The 14608-nt window shown below is 43.8% G+C and overlaps 1 protein-coding gene across 1 annotated transcript in view; it reads left to right on the forward strand.

Annotated features, from left to right (window-relative positions):
• LOC111956237 (prolyl endopeptidase-like) overlaps positions 1 to 13726 on the forward strand; it is an 18117-nt gene extending 4391 nt beyond the window's left edge. The window contains exons 4-15 of the mRNA XM_023976698.2: positions 5318 to 5448; positions 5707 to 5916; positions 7435 to 7556; positions 7871 to 7976; positions 8389 to 8580; positions 9987 to 10184; positions 10479 to 10582; positions 10672 to 10808; positions 10973 to 11067; positions 11416 to 11547; positions 12461 to 12617; positions 12780 to 13726. Coding sequence (XP_023832466.1) covers positions 5318 to 5448; positions 5707 to 5916; positions 7435 to 7556; positions 7871 to 7976; positions 8389 to 8580; positions 9987 to 10184; positions 10479 to 10582; positions 10672 to 10808; positions 10973 to 11067; positions 11416 to 11547; positions 12461 to 12617; positions 12780 to 13074 — 1879 coding nt within the window. The 3' untranslated portion in view covers positions 13075 to 13726. The remainder of the gene's footprint in view (positions 1 to 5317; positions 5449 to 5706; positions 5917 to 7434; positions 7557 to 7870; positions 7977 to 8388; positions 8581 to 9986; positions 10185 to 10478; positions 10583 to 10671; positions 10809 to 10972; positions 11068 to 11415; positions 11548 to 12460; positions 12618 to 12779) is intronic.
• Positions 13727 to 14608: the final 882 nt, after the last annotated feature.

Raw genomic sequence — 14608 nt, forward strand, 5'->3', positions numbered from 1 at the left:
GAAGATTAATGTTAAAAACATCCTAAAGGATTGATTCAATACATCGTTTTGACATGTTTCTACTGACTGTTACGGAACTTTTTGACATTTCGTCTGCTTTAGTGAACGCGCTTCGTGACTTTGAGTTGTTTCCCAAACGCGCTAACAAGAGTAGCTATTTGGACATAAATGATGGACATTACCGAACAAAACCTAACATCTTTGTGAAGTGGGAGTCCTGGGAGTGCATTCCGACGAAGATTAGCAAAGGTAAGTGAAGATTTATAATGCTATTTTTAACTTTTGTTGACTCCACTATTTGGTGGTAACTGTATGGCTTCCTTTTGTGGCTGAACGCTGTTCTCAGATAATTGAATATTGTGCTTTTGCCGTAAAGCTTTTTTGAAATCTGACACAGCGGTTGCCATTAAGAAACAAGTTACTTTAATTCTATGTAAAACATGTATCTTTCATCAAAGTTTATGATGAGTATTTCTGTTATTTGATGTGGCTCTCTGCAATTTCTCCGGATATTTTGGAGGCATTCTGAACATGGCGCAAATGTAAACTGAGGTTTTTGGATATAAATATGAACTTTATCGAACAAAACATATATGTATTGTGTAACATGAAGTCCTGGTGAGTGTCATCTGATGAAGATCATCAAAGGTTAGTGATTAATTTTATCTCTTTTTCTGCTTTTTGTGACTTGTGACTCCTGTCTTTGGCTGGAAAAATGGCTGTGTTTTTCTGTGATTTTGCGGTGACCGAACATAATCGTTTGTGGTGCTTTCGCTGTAAAGCCTTTTTGAAATCGGACACTGTGGTGGGATTAACAATAAGTGTATCTTTAAAATGGTGTGAAATAATTGTATGTTTGAGGAATTTTAATTATGAGATTTCTGTTGTTTGAATTTGGCGCCCTGCACTTTCACTGGCTGTTGTCATATCGATCCCGTTAACGGGATTGCAGCCCTAAGAAGTTTAAGACAGCACTTGAAGAAAAGTTCAAAGTTCTTGAAATTGTCTGGATTGACTGACCTTCATGTCTTAAAGTAATGATGTACTGTCATTTCTCTTTGCTTATTTGAGCTGTTCTTGCCATAATATGGACTTGGTCTTTTACCAAATAGGGCTATTTTCTGTATACTACCCCTACCTTGTCACAACACAACTGATTGGCTCAAACGCATTAAGAAGGAAAGAATTTCCACAAGTTAACTTGTGGAAGGCACACCTGGAAGGCACACCTGTTAATTGAAATGCATTCCAGGTGACTACCTCATGAAGCTGGTTGAGAGAAAGGCAAAAGTGTGCAAAGCTGTCATCAAGGCAAAGGGTGGCTACTTTGAAGAATCTAAAATATYTTTTGATTTGTTTCACTTYTTTTKGGTTACTACATGATTCCATATGTGTTWTTTCATAGTTTTGATGTCTTCACTATTATTCTACAATGTAGAAAATAGTACGATTAAAGAAAAACCCTTGGATAAGGAGGTGTGTCCAAACCTTCGACTGGTACTGTATAAGACATTGATCRTTGTATACTGTATTTTATGGGTATGTGAGACAAGGGAGATTTACCTRTCCTATTTAGCTCATTTTATGAAGAAAAACAACAATTATGTCTGTCATTGTTTGTTGCTACTACCATTGCTACCTAACCTACCTACTTAGCAGGTAGAGACAGACCTATGGTACTTTCAAGGATGTGAGGGTACGAGGTCAAATCCTATTTAGAWTTTTTTTTTTCTGCAGTTGTTCAAATAATTTTTTAAATGTAGTATAGCTTCCATCTTCAGCATCTTAAATAATGGCAAACTGTAGATTCAGTTTTTGAAAAATAGTAAACTTGAAGGCAAAAAATGGAGGCATAATGTAAAATGCAAACCTGGTATTCCAATTGATTATAAGCTACCAAAGCCAACGACTTACCGCTGCGGCAAGGCGTTTTGCTAAAAACATGCTGCTATTTATTACTGATCAGAAGATGTCATTAATGTGCATTGTGAACAGATAATGAAGCTCCGAGCAGAGTATGTGAGCTGAGCTGGAGTGGGGTGGAGCGAGATTCCCAAAGGCTGGAGTGTCTGCCTTCTCGCCCACTTCAATTTCGATCCAGTAGCGCTCACTTCACGAGCACGGGGCATGCCCGCCCCAGCATACATTTGTGGTCTACTTGGGTGCCGCTATAGCCCCTTGCTTTAGCGAAGTGAAATATTTTYAAAAAGAAACTAATATAACACACAGGTGCTAAATCAATGAGTCTGGCATATTCTCACATTCAAGGAGCTTTCCATTTTSATTGGGTTATTTTGCCTAAAAACCTTTAGGCCTACCTATAGAAAAATAAAGAGTGGCAAGAGAGGCCAAAAGGGTGTTTAGCTTCCCCAGTGGCTCTGCAGGTGTGGAGAGGATATTCTCCACTGCTGGCCGTCTCTCCAGGCACCATCGCATGAGTCTGAAGACAAAGACTGGCCAAACTCATGTCTCATTTTAAAAATTCAAAAGGCACTAATAAGTAATTTTTCATTTAATTTGTCTTTAATTCTAAGCAAGTCACAGCTCCCAAGTGGCACAGCAGTCTAAGGCACTGCATCTCAGTGCTAGAGGTGTCACTACAGACCCTGGTTCGATTCCAGGCTGTATCAAATCTGGCCGTATTTCGGAGTTCCAAAGGGCGGCGCACAATTGGCCCAGCGTCGTTAGGGTTTGGCCGTCACTGTAAATAAGAATTTGTTCTTAACTGACTTGCCTAGTTAAATAWATAAAATATTTGCGCATGTTATAGACTATAATGATTTAATATAACRAAATGTTGTTTAAATGCTGAGGGCTTTATGTCCCTACCAACCTATTGTCTCGCACTCGCAAATGCTTCACAATGTATTTCTTTGTAGRCTATAGCCAGTGGTGGAAAAAGTACCCAATTCTCATACTTGAGTAAAAGTAAAGATACCTTAATAGAAAATGACTCAAGTAAAAGTAAGTCACCCAGTAAAATACTACTTGAGTAAAAGTCTAAAAGTATTTGGTTTGAAATATACTTAAGTATCAAAAGTAAATGTAATTGCTAAAATATACTTAAGTATCCAAAGAAAAAAAGTGTAAATAATATAAAATTCCTTATATTAAGCAAACCAGACCATTTTCTTATTTTATTTTAATTTACGGACGAAGCATGTGTTTAGTGAGTCCGTCAGATCAGAGGCAGTAGGGATGACCAGGGATGTTCTCTTGATAAGTGTGTGAATTTCCTGCAAAGCATTCAAAATGTAACAAGTACGTTTGGGTGTCAAGGAAAATGTATTGAGTAAAAAGTATACAATTTTCTTTAGGAATTTAGTAAAGTAAAAGACTGTAAAAAATATAAATAGTAAAGTACAGATACCCCCAAAAAACTACTTAAGTAGTACTTTCAAGTATTTTTACTTAAGTACTTTACACCACTTGCTATAGCCTTGAAATAATTGCAATAATATAACCTAAATAATTAATTATCATTCCTTCTCACGCTCCCTGTCTGGCTCCTGACCTATTTAGATTGTTTATATGCTGTTTAATATGACATGTAACCTATTTTGAAATTATGTCCGCTTCTTACAGTCACATTTTCATGCTTATTCAAATAATTTTCATTCAAATCCATATGGTTTGGTTTCAATACTTAAAAAGAAATTGGTAGGTCCAGGTAGTCACAAAATAGATGATTAAATTGTGATTTTAATTAATGGAGCAAATTTGGAGCTGCAGTGTGTTTTCCTGTGAGCGCGGCGTGGTTTTTAGCTGCGTTGTAGGAAAGCACATGGAGCATGGTGCCATGAGCGAGATTTCCAACTGCTCCAGGTAATCAACCGTTTTTTGGCACAATTTGGTGAAAGCACCAAAGCCTTCAGATAGCCCATCACTACAACTGCTCCTACAAGAGAGGAACCCACATAGAGATAGAGGACTCATCTTTGTCACCAGGAGGGATCAGCCAATGAAGTTGGAAGTCCCACCCAGTTGACTACATTAAAATGGTGGAAGCCCTCCATGGTCCTGTCCATGCTCATACGGCCTTTTGCACACTAAAGGCCTCTATCGTTCTCTATGTGAAATAAACATATTAGGAACTAAAATACAGCTGCCCCTACAAGAGAGGAAACCGGTTAGAAAGCAGTTTAAGGACTAATCAAAAGGATTCAGTGCTGAGCTGGAACAAAAGCCTGCACACTTATTTACAAGAAAATGCACAAAAAGAGAGAACTATGCAATACCTGCATGTGTGGAACTTACTCCTCAGCCTTGGCACTACCCAGACTCTCCCTAAAGCTGGCTTTCTGACCAAACTGAGCAACCGGGGAAGAAGGACCATGGTCAGGGAGGAGACCAAGAACCCATTGACCACTGACGGAATGACAGAGTTCTTTGGTTGAGATGGGAGTACCTGCCAGAAGAACAACAGTCTCTACAGCACTTCACCAATCTGGGTTTTATAGGTGAGTGGGCCGACTGAAGCAACTCCTGAGAAAAAGGCACATAACGGCACGCCTGGAGTTTGCAAAAAGGCATGTGAAAGGCACTGCGAGCATAAGGCAAAAGATTMTGTGGTCTGATGAGACGACAACGCAAACCGCTATGTCTAGAGAAAACCAGGCATCACCTGTCTAACACCTGTCTAACACCAAACCTACCGTGAAGCATGGTGGTGGCAGCATCATGCTATGGGGATGTTTTTCAGTGGCAGGGACTGGAAGACTGGTAGGGCTAGAGGGAACAATGAATGGAGCCAAATGCAGGAAAATCCTTGACGAGAACCTGCTTCAGAGTGCAAGCTACCTTAGACTGGGGCAAAGATTTACATTCCAACAGGACAATGACCCCAAGCATACAGTCAAATAAATGCTGGAATGGCTTCAGAACAAGAATGTGAAAGTCCTTGAGTGGCCCAGCCAAAGCCCAGACTTGAATCCCATTGAAAATCTGTAGAAAGACTTGAAGATTGCTGCTCCCATCTAACTTAAGAGCTTGATAAAATCTGCAAATCCAGATGTGCAAAGCTGGTACAGACACACCCAAGACGACTCAAAGCTGTAATCACCGCCAACGGTGCTTCTACAAAGTATTGACTCGGGTGAGAATACTTACGTAAATGAGTTTTCAGAATTTCATTTTCAATACACCTGCTAACAAAATGTTTTCACTTTGTCATAATGTGTCTATTTCATTTTTTAAATTCAGGCTGTAACATAACAAAATGTGGAATAAATCAAGGGGTATACTTTCTGAAGGCACTGTATGTGTGTCTGATGCTCTCCATGGTAGAACAAATATAACTAGTTTCCTCGGTCCATAGGTATTTCTACTCCCATAACCAGGGCCTGCAGAACCAGGATGCGCTCTATGTGCAGGACTCTCTGGACGGACCGGCCACAGTCTTCTTTGACCCAAACACACTGTCTGCGGATGGGACTGTAGCCTTGAAGAGTGAGCTGATTACTGTAACACAACGTTTTATAGTGTGTTTGTGTGTATGTCTCAACCCTGAGTCCTCACAATTCCTCCTCCTCTCTTGTCAAGCAATTGACATTTCTATTCTGTTATTAGATTTTATCGCTGTGACAAAGGTGGAGTATATTACTAATTAACACAAATGATAGGCCCACTTTACATGATACATCACACAATGTAATATCTATTTTTTCCTTTTCCTCTCTCCTTGCCTCGCTCTCCTTCTCCTTTCAGTGGGGCGCTTGTCAGAGGAGTGCGAGTACTTTGCGTATGGCCTGAGCTCCGGTGGCTCCGACTGGGTGACGGTGTACTTCCTGAAGGCTGATGACCTCGTGACGCTGCCTGATGTCCTGGACAGGGTGAAGTTCAGCTGCCTGGCCTGGACCCACGATGCCCGTGGGGTGTTTTATAATTGTTACCCCCGGCAGGACGGCAAGGCTGATGGTGAGACACACACACACACACACATGAAATCTACTGTATACAGTACAACATAGTATACATTGCATTCAGAAAGTATTCAGACATCTTGACTTTTTGCACATTGTTACGTTACAGCCTTATTCTAAAATGTATTAAATAGTTTTTCCTGATCACTCCTCTGACAAGCGCCCCACACAATACCCCATAATGACAAAGCAAAAATTGAAATATCACTTTTACATAGGAATTCAGACCCTTTACTCAATACTTTGTTGAAGCACCTTTGGCAGTGATTACAGCCTTGAGTCTTCTTGGGTATGACGCTACAAGCTTGGCACACCTGTATTTGGGGAGTTGCTCCCATTCTTCTCTGCAGATCCTCTCAAGCTCTGTCAGGTTTTTCCAGAGATGTTCAATCGGGTTCAAGTCCGGGCTCTGGCTGGGCCACTCAAGGACATTCAGAGACTTGTCCCGAAGCCACCTCCGGCGTTGTCTTGGCTGTGTGCTTAGAGTCATTGTCCTGTTGGAAGGTGAACCTTCGCCCCAGTCTGAGGTCCTGAGCGCTCTGGAGCAGGTTTTCATCAAGGATCTCTCTGTACCTTGCTCCGTTCATCTTTCCCTCGATCCGGACTAGTCTCCCTGTCCCTGCCTCTGAAAAACATTCCCACAGCATGATGCCGCCACCACCATGCTTCACCCTAGGAATGGTGCCAGGTTTCCTCCAGACGTGTCGCTTGGCATTCAGACCAAAGAGTTCAATCTTGGTTTCATCAGATCGTTGTCCTTCTTGAAGGTTCTCCCATCTCCACAGAGGAACTCTAGAGCTCTGTCAGAGAAACCATTGGGTTCTTGTTCACTTCCCTGACCAAGGCCCTTCTCCCCCAACTGCTCAGTTTGGCCGGGCGGCTAGCTCTAGGAAGACTCTTGGTGGTTCCAAACTTCTTCCATTTAAGAATGATGGAGGCCACTGTCTTCTTGGGGACCTTCAATGCTGCAGCGATTTTTTGGTACCCTTCCCCAGATCTGTGCCTCTTATACGATCCTGTCTCGGAGCTCAATGGACAATTCCTTCGACTTCATGGCTTATCTTTTTCTTTGACATGCATTGTCAACTGTGGGACCTTTTTATATAGACAGGTGTGTGCCTTTCCAAATCATGCCCAATCAATTGAATTTACCACAGGTGGTCTCCAAGTTGTAGAAAGAAACATCGTAAGAATGATCATTCGAAACAGGATGCACCTGAGCTCAATTTCGAGTCTGAAAACAAAGGGCCTGAATAGTTATGTCAATAATTCGTTTTTTACATTTAATACATTTGCAAACATTTCTTAAAACCTGTTTTCACTTTGCCATTATTGGGTATTGTGTGTAGATTGATGAGGATTTTTTTTTTTTTTACCCATTTTAGAATAAAGCTGTAACGTAACAAAATGTGCAAAAAGGGAAGGGGTCTGAATACTTTCTGAATGCACTGAACCTACTGTACAAGTGCACAGACACGTTGAAAAACACACAGCTTTCTGCATTGCTCCACAGGCACAGAGACCACATCCAACCTCAATCAGAAACTCTACTACCATGTGATCGGCACCAACCAATCAGAGGACATCCTGGTGGCTGAGTTTCCTGACCATCCAAAATGGCACAGTGGAGTAACAGTGAGTCTAAAGAGAATGGTTTTTCTTTACATTTCTCACCTGTTGTCCACCACATTCTCCATATGAATCTACTGCTGGTACACTGTCACTCTTTTTCTCATCTCCCTCACTTCTCTCCTCCACCTTGTTTGACTCTTTCTCAATCCCGGATCGATCTTTTGATCTCAGTTTGTAAGTAATGACTTGCATTGTTAATGTAGGGATAGCATCAGCTAGTAGTAAAGTGTCAAATCATTTGTATTTCTCACTCACCCTCCTTGTCCCCCTCTCTCACAATCTTACTCTCTCTGTCTCTCCATCTTCCTTCTCTTCAGGTGTCGGATGACGGCAGGTATGCAGTGCTCAACATCACAGAGGGCTGTGAGCCAGTCAACCAGCTGTGGTACTGTRACCTGGAGAAGCTACTCAATGGCATCACAGGTCTGTCCCTACCATTTTAATCAGACCCTGTATGAATACCTGACATCATAGGTGGGTCTCAATACTAGCTCTCATTGTCCTGTACAGATGCAGTCAAATATATTTGCACGATTCACTATTTCTTCCAAAATAAATGTAAAACATTTGGTATTTGATTTCCAACTGCACAGGACCAAGAAAAATAAATCAAAACTGAATGAGATTTTTCACTTCAAAGTAAAAACTGGCCTGTACTAAATTATTCACAAGTTAATGTGGTTGGAGGAAAGGGATTGTCATTTACTCGTACTTTATCTCACCTGTGGTAAGTTTCCTACAGGGTAAATATAGCCATTCAACTACATTCTGCTCCATTGCACTCACTTGTATATTGCATGTGTGCCAATATATTTGACTGCATCTGTACTTATAGGCCTGCTGCCTTGGGTGAAGCTGGTGGATAACTTTGAGGCGCAGTACTCTTACATCACCAACGAGGGTAGTGTGTTCACCTTCCGCACCAACCTGGATGCCCCTCGCTACTGCCTGATCAACATTGACCTGGAGAAACCAAACAAGGAGCACTGGAGGACCCTTCTACCCCAGCACGACAAGGACGTCCTGGGTAAGAGAAACCTGAGCAGTGGTATCCAACCCTGGTTCTGGAGAGCTACAGAGTGTAGCTGATTTTGGATTTTGTTCCAGCCCACCACTAAAACAACTGATATGACCTAATGACCTAATCATGATGATGGGGATAAGCCAAATGTGTTTTTCGTGTTGGGCTGAAACTAAAATGTGAGTTTCTGTGTGAGTATCCAGGAACAGGGTTGGAGACCGCTGGACTAAAGGAGCTAAAATAAGTTTAGTATGGTCAGGCTACTTGCCAAGTTTCACTTTTTAGATTTGAATGTGTATGTGTCAGTCTATCAACCACAGTGAGTGGGAACTTCTTGGTCTTGGTTAACCCACTTTCGTCATAGCATGCAACTTTGCAAGTACGGGAACTTTGTCTCAATGAATCACGTTTTAAATCTAACACCTGCAAGATGTTTGTGACGTAGCAAGCAATTTTGTCAGCCCTAGTTCATAAGATACTTCCAGGCATTGTAAGAGCTGGCACGCGTCTTCAATGTAGTCGGGCAGGAACATGTCATATGTGAGTTACTTCTCATTTAAAGTTTATCCCTTTTACATACCACAAGGATGTTCTTCACCAAACCATATTGGTACCATATTGACTAATATCATTAGAGCAGTGGTGTGTCATCTGCCTATCATTCTGTTAGCTGAGAGATTTTAATCAGGACTGGAAGTGGGGCCACAGATGTTTACTGCCGTATCTGTGGTTGAGGGTGAGCTTTGGAGGTTTTAGGAGGTTATACCAGGTGGTTTGCGATGTATGCTCAGTGTATTAAGGGCCGTGGGTGTGTGGCTCTCTCTCTCTCTCTCTCTCCATTCCTAGAACAATACACACACATGAGTATAATGTTAACAGCATGTGCTGTACACACGCACACTCTTGGAAATCAGCAAATTCAAGCTACATTATTGACATTTGTTCTATTTATACTCGACTTGACTGACTAGCATTGCACTTCTTCATTTTGGTTGAACTCCCTATACTAGAATATCCGGTGTAGTTTCTGTATCTTAGACAAAGTCCATTTGAGAGGGGAAAGGAGTTAACAGGAAGTCTGTGTCCCATGCTGTACTACAGTTACGGAAAGCAGACTGCCGTCTATTGGACAAGAGAAAGAACAGCCTGTGAAGAATACCTAACACAGTATACTTCAACATTGTAAAACAAAACAGAAATTGCATCCCCCTTGCAATAATTTGCCATGAAATTGGATCCTATATATGTCAGGTTATTGGTGCGTTATGCCTTCCTTATAATCCAAGGCCAGTTTCATTATTTAGCTGCCAATGGTTCAAGTTTTAAACAGAAATAACCGATTCTAGACGTGTTGATATGCTCAGAAGGAACCCAAGTAGGCTACATGTAAGAATTCTCTGTCTTGCTTATAGGCTCCGTGGCCTGTGTGAACCAGCTCCACCTGCTGGTCAACTATGTCCATGACGTGAAGGACATCCTGCAGTTGTATGAGCTGTCCACTGGTGGTCTGGTCAGAGATCTGCCTCTGGACGTGGGCACTGTGGTGGGCCTCAGCTGTAAGAAGAAACACTCTGACTTCTTCTACAAGTTCACCTCCTTCACCACGCCAGGTACTGGACTGTCTCCTAGGGGATACTCAACTTATTTTGTGGTGTTAGACATGAAAAGGATATGGGATTTTCATTGGCATAACCTGATGTGTTTACACCTCCTTGCCTTTTCACTTAATTATGATTCATTAGGGTTAATATTCACACTGTTAGTATGGAGTGGCTTACATTCAACACAAAGGAAGACTAGCTTTCAATACTACGGTTTGGGTGCCCTCCCTGCCAACGTCCTTATTATCTATAACCTTTGACCTCTCCAGGACCTCTAACCCCTATGTGTCGTGTCCCTCCCAGGTGTGATCTACCACTGTGACCTGAGCCAGGCGTCTCCAGAACCCACAGTGTTCAGACAGGTGGATGTGAAGGGTATCCAACAGGAGGACTATGAAACCAACCAGGTAAGACAACAGCAGATTACAACTACTTACAGTAACAACTTAACAGTATCTTGACACTCTCAGTATGACAACATTGCTGTGTGTTTCAGGTGTTTTACCCCAGTAAGGATGGAACTAAAATCCCCATGTTCCTGGTGCACGCCCGGGGTCTTAAGAAGGACGGATCACATCCTGTCTTCCTGTACGGATACGGAGGCTTTGAGCACTCTATCCAACCATACTACAAGTTAGTATCACAACGCATAGACCTCCAACAGAACATTATGTAAATTTCCCCTCCAGGAATTCACAAGTATAGAATTCATCCAAGTGACCTGTATTCTGAGTCGGTGTGATTTGAGTGACACCTGTCCATCACCCCTCCCCTCGCTGTCTCTCTCGCTCTGTCAGGGTTCCGTACCTGCTGTTTGTCAGACACCTGGGGGGAATCCTGGCTGTAGCCAACATCAGAGGAGGAGGGGAGTACGGACAGACCTGGCACAAAGGTACTGTATCTTCCCCACCTAAAGACACATAGAAATAGGTTAAATACAGCAACAGTATGTTAAACCTACGGACTGTGATTCGCTAGTTTTATATTCACTAGCACAGCTTTCCACTGTTTTGCCTTCACCTGTTATGCTTGGGGGGGGGGATACGATGAGCAATGGAAACTAGCAATGGAAACTTGTAGCTATGACTATTGATACTCGGACCCAGTCTCTCTGTAACTCAGTTGTCAGAGCATGGCGCTTGCATGGCCAGGATAGTGCGTAAAAGTGTCTRCTAAATGGCATGTTATCTATGGACTATGGCAGTATCCCGTCTAGAGTTKAATTCCTTCTTCTGTCTAGGTGGTGCCCTGGGGAACAAGCAGAATTGCTTTGATGACTTCCGGTGTGCAGCAGAGTATCTGATCCAGGAGAACTACACCACAGCCAGCCGCATAGCCATCAACGGCGCCTCCAACGGGGGACTGCTCGTAGGTATGGAGAGGGGATGGCGTTTAAGGCCATCTTTCTAAATGGTCTCCTAGTTCGGTCAATCATAACCGCATTCTCTTTAAATGTTTTATATCTTCAGTATAATTGTTAATGTAAAGTCCATCAAATAGTATTTATCTAATTAGCTGCAATTAATTCAGTGATTAGACAGCACATTAAACAGTAGTTAGCTACATCATTTAAAAAGACCGCCAACCATATTGCATTGTACAAATCCAACTGAAGAGTACTTCCTTATTTTAAGTGGCTATTTAGGAAAGATTGGATGTTGCTGTAGTGTGTGTGTGTGTGTGTGTGTGTGTGTGTGTGTGTGTGTGTGTGTGTGTGTGTGTGTGTGTGTGTGTGTGTGTGTGCGTGTGTGTGCTTGTCAAAGAGTGAGTCGGGTATGTTTAAGTGTAAGACAGGTCTCTCTCTCTCTCATGAAACGCATCGAGAACCTCACAGCCGATAGACTGCCGATAGGTATTTAATCACACCTGTTCTTTCTCTTGCAAGAACAAAAGCGGTACCTGTTGCATGCCGACCTGGTGGTGATGAACTTACCGATTGCTTGTCAGTGGCAAACAACTTCACTTTGAGCCAATCAGAGAGCACAAACCCCCACTTGGAGGTTTTTATTTAATTAAAAAAATAATAATAGGGATTTTTTTCGTATGTATGAGCCAGTCACACTGTTCAGAGGTGCTAAGTACTGTCGGCAGGCAAACGTTTTACTATCCTACTGGTGTCTATGGCCATTTAGGAAAGATTGGATGTTGGTGTGTGTGTGTGTGTGTACTTGCCAAAGAGTGAGTCGGGTATGTTTTAGAAGTGTCATTAATCATATAACAAGTGTAAGACATGTCTTTCTATCTCTCTCTCTCTCACACACACACACACACACTTTCAAACCCAGCGGCGTGTGTGAATCAGTGTCCAGACCTGTTTGGCTGTGCTGTGGCTAAGGTTGGGGTGATGGACATGCTCAAGTTCCACAAGTTTACCATCGGCCACGCCTGGACCACTGACTACGGCTGTGCAGACCACCCTGAGCAGTTCAAATGGCTCATCAAGTAAGTCTGGCATACTCAAATCACACACACACACTAAACATACAACACATACTGAACATAAACACAAATGCATTGGACGCCACATTGTAGCTCTGCATGTAATTTGTACAATAAATATTTGGTAGAACTCAATTCTCTCTCTCTCCCTCCACTCACCCTCAGATACTCCCCTCTCCACAACCTCCCCCCTCCCCCTYACATTGGCGCTGCCTACCCTGCCATGCTCCTACTGACTGGTGACCATGACGACCGGGTGGTGCCCCTCCACACCCTGAAGTACTGTGCCACACTGCAGCACGGTGTGGGCAACAGCCCCGGGCAGGCCCAGCCTCTTATGGTCCGGGTAGACACCCGCAGTGGGCACGGGGCAGGAAAGCCTACCACTAAGGCAATCCTGGAGGATACGCACATCTTCTCATTCATCGCTCAGACACTGGGGCTGAGCTGGAGAGAGTGAGGAGGAAGAGAGGGGAGTGAWGAGCTAGAGCAGTGGTCACCAACCTTTTCTGAGTCAAGATCACTTTCGTAGTCAAAAAGCAAGCCGAGATCTACCTCAGATTTAAAAAAAAAAACATGACTTAAAAATTGAACATTAACCTAATAAAAACAGTTCTGTAGGAATGAGGTTTGTGCAGTAGGCCTAATACATTATCACTGCATATTGGCTATATGCCTGGCCTGCCAATATTGTTCTTCTCAGACCATATTATATATTTTTTTAACTCAAGCTGTAACGGCAGCCTTCCTCCTCTTCATCTGAAGAGGAGGTGTAGCAGGGATCGGACCAAGACGCAGCGTWGCTCGTGTTCAACATGATTTTAATCAACAACACGAAAACGTGAACACTTACAAAATAACAAACGTGGCTTACCGATACAGCCCTATCTGRTGCAGAGAAAACACAGAGACAGGAAACAACCACCCACAATCCCCAACACAAAACAAGCCACCTATATATGATTCCCAATCAGAGACAACACAAAACATCTGCCTCTGATTGAGAACCATATTAGGCCAAACATAGAAACAGACAAACTAGACACACAACATAGAATGCCCACCCAGCTCACGGTCCTGAACCACACTAAAACAAGCAAAACACACAAGAACTATGGTCAGAACGTGACAGTACCCCCTCCTGAGGTGTGGACTCCAAACGCACCCCCTAAAACTCTAGGGGAGGGTCTGGGTGTGCATCTGTCGCGGTGGCGGCTCCGGCGCAGGACGAGGCCACCACTCCACCATTGTCTTTGTCCCCCTCTCTAGCGTCCTTTGAGTGGCGACCTTCGCCCCGACCCTGGTCTAGGAACTTCACCAAGGTCCCACTAGATTGAGGAGACAGCTCAGGACAGAGAGGTAGCTCAGGACAGAGAGGTAGCTCAGGACAGAGAGGTAGCTCAGGAACAGAGGGTAGCTCAGGAGAGAGTAGTCAGGACAGAGAGGTAGCTCCGGACTGAAGGGCAGTCCGGACAGAGAGGCAGCTCCGGACAGAGAGGCAGCTCCGGCCTGAGGGGCAGCTCGGGCTGAGGGGCAGCTCCGGGCTGAGGGGCAGCTCCGGGCTGAGGGGCAGCTCATGACTGGAGGGCAGCTCATGATGGAGGGCAGCTCATGACTGGAGGGCAGCTCCAGTCTCATGACTGGAGGGCTGCTCATGACTGGAGGGCGGCTCATGACTGGAGGGCGGCTCATGACTGGAGGGGCTCATGACTGGAGGGCGGCTCATGACTGGAGGGCGGCTCTGGCAGTCCTGACTGGCGGGCGGCTCTGGCAGCTCCTGACTGGCGGCGGCTCTGCAGCTCTGACTGGCGGGCGGTCTGGCAGCTCCTGACTGGCGGGCGCTCCTGACTGGCGGGGCGCTCTGGCGGCTCCTGGGTCGGACCAAGACGCAGCGTAGCTCGTGTTCAACATGATTTTAATCAACAACCGAAAACGTGCACACTTACAAATAACAAACGTGGCTTACGATACAGCCCTATCTGATGCAGAGAAAA

The sequence above is a fragment of the Salvelinus sp. IW2-2015 genome, linkage group LG31 (genome assembly GCF_002910315.2).
Source record: "Salvelinus sp. IW2-2015 linkage group LG31, ASM291031v2, whole genome shotgun sequence".
NCBI lineage: Eukaryota > Metazoa > Chordata > Actinopteri > Salmoniformes > Salmonidae > Salvelinus > Salvelinus sp. IW2-2015.